General features: G+C 49.7%; 2 protein-coding genes across 2 annotated transcripts; both read left to right on the top strand.

Moving 5' to 3' along the window:
- Nucleotides 1-14: 14 nt before the first annotated feature.
- Nucleotides 15-613, top strand: PHACADRAFT_84487 (uncharacterized protein; the record flags this gene model as incomplete). The annotated part of the gene is made up of 2 exons (XM_007390123.1): nucleotides 15-111; nucleotides 165-613. Coding segments are annotated over 2 exons (546 nt in total), but the record flags the coding sequence as incomplete, so codon positions are not given.
- A 1,162-nt stretch (nucleotides 614-1,775) lies between these two features.
- On the top strand, nucleotides 1,776-2,676 carry PHACADRAFT_189863 (uncharacterized protein; the record flags this gene model as incomplete). Its single annotated transcript, XM_007390122.1, has 2 exons — nucleotides 1,776-2,341; nucleotides 2,376-2,676. The coding sequence occupies 2 exons, from the start codon at nucleotides 1,776-1,778 to the stop codon at nucleotides 2,674-2,676; spliced, it is 867 nt and encodes a 288-aa protein (XP_007390184.1).
- Between the last annotated feature and the right edge of the window lie 5,597 nt (nucleotides 2,677-8,273).

Raw genomic sequence — 8,273 nt, 5'->3', positions numbered from 1 at the left:
CCCGGGCGTGCTATTTCTCCGACGTTGGCTGCGGTGTTGGCCATGACACTAGGAAGGTTGTCTTGGACGGATTCCCAGCCAATCAAATCATCGCCTCGGACCTCCATCCTGGTAAGCGTACCCGAGCCTTGGTAGCGGCCTTCAGCTGAGCGTGTTACCAACAGAGTTCTGGGGCATAGGCCACAAAGTGTTCAAATCCACGCCCGAGTCATTCCCGGTCAAGTTCATTGCAAGTGATGCCTTCGACGACACCTTCCTCACATACAGTGGCATCATTGCGACCTTGAAGTCTTTGGATACCCCGGCAGCGGGTAGTGAGCAACCAGTGGACCTGTCTGCCCTGACCTCGCTCACACCGCTCCGCGGGAGAGTTTCGGTGATTTATGCCTCTTCGTTCTTCCACCTCTTCGACGGGGAGCGCCAGAGCGAGCTCGCAAGCCGCCTTGCGTCGCTACTCGTACCCGCGCCGGGCTCGTTCATCTTCGGGTCACATATCGGGAGGCCCGAGAAGGGCCTGCGTGTCATGAATATTACACAATCCGGATGGTTCTCCCGGATTCCATGGTATTCTTTCACTTTCTATACACCTCCGTATATTCGTAGGATATTCTAGGTATTCAGTCTGACATGTATATAAGGAGCTTGTACTGCTCAATAGCAAGCCAGACTCGAGCTGGTCTTTCCTCACTCACTTTCCTCTCGTCTGTCTCCTCAGCTTTGTCGTAGCTCAGTCCAGTTGGATTGTTAGTTGCTGACATTAGCTCGAGTCTCCACCAACTGCCCTACGACGATCCTCGTCACTCCCACACCAACCATCACTCATCTCCACACGACGATCCACCCCATACGCACATCCGACTCTTACCCTAACTCCTAACCCTACCGCATTCTACCGCATCAAGACCCGGACCCCTGGAACCCTTTTCCGTGCACTTGCACAAACTTTTACCATACCACATCCCCAAAGCCACCTCTGTAATCACTAGCTCTTAGGCAGCTAGACAGAGCCCCGTCCCATTAGAATCGTACACTGCCCTACCATAGGTGGTGTTAAACGCTTTGCGCAGCGCAAGCGGATATTCCTGAGTACAACGTGGCAACCGGTTGCGGCCGGGCATCGGAAAAGCAGTAGCAGTTAGATCGACGATCCTTTTGAGGGCGTCGGACCGAAGAGACACAATTGCTCTTTGGGCTGCTACAGTATCTCTAGAACTGTATTACAATTAGCGTTTCGGTTCTTATTCGGAAGTTTCCATCTTTGGCAAATTCTACCCCTGATCTGGTCGTTACAACACGATTAGTCCCAGGGTTTGCTGCAACCAGCTTCACGGACCCGACACCCTATGACCACGCCCTCCTGTGACTGTAGAGGACACGTACATCGAGAACTAGAGGGAACATCCATCTACCTACACGGCGATAACGTACGATACTGCGTGCAACAACCGTGTCCACACTCTTCAGATAATAGTACTCGTTGTTCCCGGTGTAGAGAAGGATTACGTGGAGAATTGCTACAAAGAGTTCCCACAGGAGCACCGTCAGAATCCCTCGCAGTCCCGCAACCCGTAGCATCTGGTTCAGAACCCAGAACCAGACGAGATACTCTCGAATCAGTCACTGACCATCTCCGCTCAATCGCCCTCGGAGAATCCGAAGCACCACCAGAGGGCCCGCCAAATCCCGAAGAAGAAGCGGTAGAAGACTCAGAAGCCTCGGAACCACCTTCCCGATGCTCTCCCACTCCACCTTCATCCCCATCCGATCCCGGCGCGATGGCCGAGAATCAAGATAGTGCCGCGCTCCTCAATGGAAGCGCAATGAAACCAGACGCCTTCGACGGCACGAAATCCAAGTACATTGCTTGGAAGACCCAAATGAAACTCTATGTAGTTACGCAGAGGAAGCGGCTACCAGAGCAGTTTGACAGAGTCCTAATGATTCTGTCCTACATGAAGGGTGGACACGCGGGCGAATATGTCGCTACATTCATGAAAAAATACGACGCGGACGAAAACTCCGTAATACAGACCACCAAGACACTGTGGGAAGACCTGGACAGGCACTTCTTAATCGATGAGCAAGCCGAAGCATACGATCGGCTTCAGGCAATGCAGATGGGGACGTTGTCGGCACAGGAATTCTTCTCAAAATTCGAGTTATGTGCCTTCCAGGCAAACATTCACGATTTCGAAGCACACTTCCAGGAACTCAAGTCGCTTCTTGAGAAGGCACTCCGGGCCGACATCATTCGACTTCTGTACAATTCATCAGAAGAACTCCCCACCACATATGCACTCTACAAGCAACAGGTCGCGCGCATCGACCTAAATCAGCAACAGTATCGCCGAAGAAACCCTCAGTCCCAACGACAGGGACAGTTTCAACCAAGGCAGCAGCAGGCGCAAAGCACACCACGAGCGCAAAATGCACCCGCACCAGCAACTGCTACTGCGCCAGTTCAAACACGGCGCGACGGAACTGGTGTCACATTCGGAGGAAGGGGACAACCGATGGATTTGGATCAAGCACGACGCCAGGGTCTTTGTTTCCGATGTGGCCAACAGGGTCACATATCACGAAATTGCCCTAATCGGCAACAAGCTCAACAAGTACGAGCCGCGGAAACCCCGGCAGTTCCCACCACCAACACGTTCACACCCCTCACATCACTGAACGAAGCTCCTGCCGCGACGGCAGAACCATTCGATTGGAAGAAGGCAATTCACGAAGAATTTTGTGCGGCCATGAAGGGTTTTGCAAGCGGTCAGCCGGGCGCGTAGCCGAGTTGACCGAGCATAATTTTACAAATTATCTGTGTTCTTGGTTTGGAGTAGCAACGTATATACCAGAAAAAGGGGCGTCCGCAGAGCGGCGCGGAGAGGCACAACCCTCTTGCTTAATTCCCCTGAATAAAAAATTATTGCCTACACCAGAACACCAGACCGAATCTACGCAGTGGCAGCGCCACACACCTTGGACAGCGGCTTGGATCCGCCAATGGATAATCAGCAAAGAAGCCTCAGCGCTTAGATTGCTGACCGAATGGGTACACTCAAAGAAGAGTGTCGATGCCTCTGAAGCCTGTATGAACCAAATCAGGCAGATGAAAGAAGAAGAAGCCATAGACTTCTTAAATGAATTGAGAAAGCAGCCCCGGTTTATCCGAGGAAGGAAGGGGACACAGATGGACGTCCTAATGATCATAACCACCCTGGACACGCAGCAGCGCTTATCAGTCAAAGCGCTATTAGACACAGGATGTACTGGATCTTCAATCGATGCGCAGTTTGTCCGCGATAACAACATCGCTACAAAGAAACTGCCATCACCGGTCCCTGTCTATAATGCAGATGGCACGCATAATGCCGGCGGCGCTATCACAGACTTCGTTGAATTAAGGGTGGAAATTCAGAACCATGTAGAGCGACTTCCTTTCGCAGTTACCAATCTAGGAAAGACTCCAATCTTTCTTGGATACGAGTGGTTACAGATTCATAACCCATCTATCGATTGGCAAAAGCAAATCATTCAGTTTGATCGGTGCCCGATTACCTGCAAATACGCAACCCGATTAATAGATATTGATGCCGATCATGAGGAGCCCAGCGATCCGGAGGCTCGCCTAGAAGAAGGGGATAGAATCTTCATTCTAGACCATGAAACGTACTTTGCGACAGGAGCAACACACATTCGCACCACAGCCACTGATCTAGCGATCAAAGAAAGCCTGAAACACGAAGCCAAGACCTTTGAAAATACCGTCCCGAATCACTATCACGACTACTCCGACGTATTTAGCAAAGAGGACTTTGATTCTTTACCGCAAAGACGACCGTGGGACCATGCGATCGAATTTACATCAGGCGCGCAACCAATCAGTTGCAAAGTTTACCCTATTTCTGTAAACGAACAAAAAGAACTTGATGAGTTCATAGAAGAAAACCTCCGAACCGGGAGAATCAGACCATCGAAATCTCCGTGGGCTTCTCCTTTCTTCTTCGTCAAGAAAAAAGATGGACGACTTCGACCCGTACAAGACTATCAAAAGCTGAACGAGCTAACGATAAAAAACCGCTACCCACTTCCTTTGATACAGGAATTAGTAGACAAGTTGAAGCAGGCGCGGTACTTTACGAAACTAGACGTCCGATGGGGATACAACAACATCTGCATCAAAGAAGGAGACGAAGAGAAGGCAGCATTCCTAACAAATTGAGGACTATTCGAGCCGCTTGTCATGTTCTTTGGGCTCACCAATTCACCGGCTACGTTCCAAACCATGATGAACGACATATTCTGAGATCTCATTAGTCAAGGACACGTGGTAGTCTATTTAGACGACATCATGATCTTTACTCAAGATTTAAAAGAACACCGTTGGATCACGCGGCAAGTTCTTCAGATCTTAAGAGAACACAAACTTTATCTGAAACCAGAAAAGTGTGAGTTCGAGAAAGCGGAGATAGAATATCTCGGGATGATAGTGGGAAAAGGAGTTGTTCGCATGGATCCCGTCAAGATAGAAGGAGTTATCAATTGGCCACGGCCCGAAAGTAAACGAGACATTCAGGCATTCCTCGGGTTTACCAACTTTTACCAAAGATTCATCCGAGATTACGGCAAAATAGCAAAGCCACTCAGTTCACTAACGGGCAATGCTACTTTCGAATGGACCATCGAACAAGAAGTAGCTTTCACAAGCTTAAAGGACGCCCTCTGTACAGCACCAGTACTAGCCATACCTAATGACAACGACCCATATCGAATAGAATGCGACGCCTCGGACTTCGCCATAGGAGCGGAATTAGCCCAGAAGCAAGATGGCAAATGGAAGCCTGTTGCTTATCTGTCAAAAGCCATGACAGCTGCCGAAAGGAATTACGAGATTTACGATAAGGAACTTCTCGCAATCATGACTAGTCTTGATGAATGGCGTCAGTACCTTATGGGTGCCGTACATCCGTTTGAAATATGGACGGATCACAAGAATCTAGAATACTTCCGGAAGCCGCAGAAGCTCAACCGACGACAAGCCCGATGGGTAACCGAGCTAGCGGAATATCAATACTCGTTACATCACAAGCCCAGTAAATCTAATGGCAAAGCCGACGGACTATCTTGCCAAAAGAGGCACAATGCAGGAAAAGAGGACAATTCCGATATCATATTACTAAAACCAGAACATTTCCGTGCCTTGATTCGTAGTACTGTATTTAGTTTAGAAGGAATCGACCAGGACTGGGTCGCAGAAATTAAAAAACACAAAAAGAACCGAGATTCGTTAGTTACCATAGCTTTACAGAACAAGGACAAAGACTGGAACGAAGATAGTACCGGACTCGTGACATGGAAGAATCGTATTTACGTACCAGTAAATAGAAAACTCCGTGGGCAAATCATTGCTCATCACCACGATACCCCATTGGCTGGACATCCTGGTCAATACAAGACACATGAGATGGTCACACGTAACTACTGGTGGCTCCGAATTCGAGAGGATATCAGAAAGTATGTGGCTGGATGCGAGAAATGCCAGAAGACCAAGGTTCATACGACGCGCCCTACCGGACTTCTATTTCCCAACGAAATTCCTTCACGACCCTGGGAAGTAATCTCCGTCGACAAGATAGGCGTATTGCCGGACTCCTTCGGATACAACGCCATCCTCGTGGTCGTCTGCATGTACTCTAAGCAGATAATCGCGATACCAAGCACCATTGAGCTTAACGCCGAAGGATGGGCAAAGGCACTCCGAGATAACGTAGTCGCACATCATGGATTACCCCGAAAGATCATCAGCGATAGGGGAACTGAATTCAAGAATCAGTTCATTTCTGAGTTGTACCGATCACTCAGAATCGAAGCCAACCCGTCAACCGCGTATCATCCCCAGACAGATGGACAGACGGAACGCATCAATCGCGAGATAGAACAGTATCTCCGACTATTCATCAACTACCGACAAGCGGATTGGGCCAAATGGTTGCCCCTCGCAATCTTTTCGTATAACAATAAAGTCCACTCATCCACCGGGTATACCCCGTTCTTCGTCAATAAAGGGTATCATCCTTACGAAGGAATCCAACCGGTACGAGAAGAACTGAGCGAAAATGTCCAACAGTTTGTCGATAGAATGGATCGCGTACGCGAGGACACTAGCGCCGCTATCAGTCTAGCGCAGGAGACAATGAAACGCTTCTATGACCGAAAGAGGAAGAACGGACCAGAGTACAAAGAGGGGGATAAAGTCTGGCTAGAAGGGATAAACATCTGAACAGATAGACCAATGAAGAAGCTCGACGATAAGCGATATGGACCCTTTAAGGTTAAACGCAAAGTCGGGGCTTCCGCCTATGAGTTGGAACTTCCACGTCAATGGAAACAACATCCTATTTTTAACGGAAGTCTACTTAGCCCCTTCAAGGAACCTACATATCCATCACAACGACAAGAACCGACAGTCCCTGACCTCGTAAATGGTGAGGAAGAATGGGAAGTCGAAGACATTCTTGACTCTCGTCGCGATCGAAATGGGAATCTTAAATATCAGGTTCTCTGAAAGAATAGTCCCCACAGTGATCGCCGTTCCTAGGAATCACGAGCGAACTTGACCAATTGTCAAGAACTCCTTGAGGAATTCCACTCTAGACGTCCCAATAAACCTGCGCCTATGATGATTTGAATTCCCCCTCTATTGACACGACCTGTCCACATACTCACACGCGATACCACTCTTTTGGTGCAACGAATGGGTGGAATTCTCCCGAAGCAAGGATCCGAAGAATCAGCTGGGTTGGATCTCTACTCAGCTGAAAGCGTTAAGATACCGGCGCGAGATCGCAGGATCGTAGGCACCGGCATAGCGATGCGCGCACCTCACGGAACGTATGCACGAATTGCGCCGCGAAGTGGATTAGCAGTCAAAGGGATAGATGTCGGCGCTGGAGTAGTAGACCGAGATTACACCGGAGAAGTACGCGTAGTGATGATCAACTCCACGAATCCAACCCTTCCATGTACACGCTGGCGATCGGATCGCACAAGTCATCTTAGAACGCATTGCGTCATGCGATATCGAGGAGGTGTCGAGTTTGACAGAAACTCAACGAGGGTCGGGAGGATTCAGATCGACGGGTAAATAATCGTGAGGACACGATTCTAGACGGGGGGGTAATGTCATGAATATTACACAATCCGGATGGTTCTCCCGGATTCCATGGTATTCTTTCACTTTCTATACACCTCCGTATATTCGTAGGATATTCTAGGTATTCAGTCTGACATGTATATAAGGAGCTTGTACTGCTCAATAGCAAGCCAGACTCGAGCTGGTCTTTCCTCACTCACTTTCCTCTCGTCTGTCTCCTCAGCTTTGTCGTAGCTCAGTCCAGTTGGATTGTTAGTTGCTGACACTGCGCCTCGAGAGTGCGCGCCCGAACACCGAGGGCTTACCCATGTTCTGCCACAATCCAGAGAGCTGGAAGACGCTTTGGAAAGGGGTATTTGGGGAGAGCAAGATCGAGACGAGGGCCGTGCTGAAGGAGGTCCAGCGGAGGGACATGCCAGAGGGCGTGAAGGTGCACATCATGGCTTGGTCTGTCAGGCGGCTGTGAGGCTGTGAACAGATCGTGATCTCACCGTTCACATTCCTACATCTTGTGTTATTCGGTGTAATATTAGCCCTGCATTGTCTCTTGCTCCAGTACGGCAGTGGAACTACCCGCAAGTTGATTTGAGGGGCGCCCAAGACAGCGGGCGCGGGACGGACAATATCGGCAACTGCGCGGTGCGATTGCACCAATGGTTCATTTGCACATGGAAGATTGCTGAAAAGCTTGACCTCACACGTCCCGTTTGGTCTCAAGTGCATGCCAGTGTGTCTGATGAGGTAGGAACCTTACGACACAAAGGAACATTCCGAACATTTCGGAGATATTGCATCGACGGGGCCACCCGCCGCTGCCCGTTATCGGACGAGGGCCGCGCGAAAGCAGAAAATAGACAGACATTGTCTAGATTCATGGGTAAACCAAGCGGCGAAGGAAGGCCGAACGGGCAGGGCATCTATCCGGCACCGAATAAGCTACAACGGACGAACCGGGACACAGACGTTTATTGACAACAGGGGGTACCGACAACAGCTATCATATCGGAAAACGTACGAGCAAAAAAATTGTACACGGTGGACTGACCCTTAGCGCTCTACCCTCGCCTACGCGTGATTATGTCCGTGCTCCTGCTCGCTAACGCTTCTTGGATTGGCGGGGTTT

This window comes from Phanerochaete carnosa (genome assembly GCF_000300595.1).
Source record: "Phanerochaete carnosa HHB-10118-sp unplaced genomic scaffold PHACAscaffold_1, whole genome shotgun sequence".
NCBI classification, from domain to species: domain Eukaryota; kingdom Fungi; phylum Basidiomycota; class Agaricomycetes; order Polyporales; family Phanerochaetaceae; genus Phanerochaete; species Phanerochaete carnosa.
The sequence above is the reverse complement of the archived record's forward strand: the minus strand, read 5'-3'. Positions and strand labels throughout refer to the sequence as shown.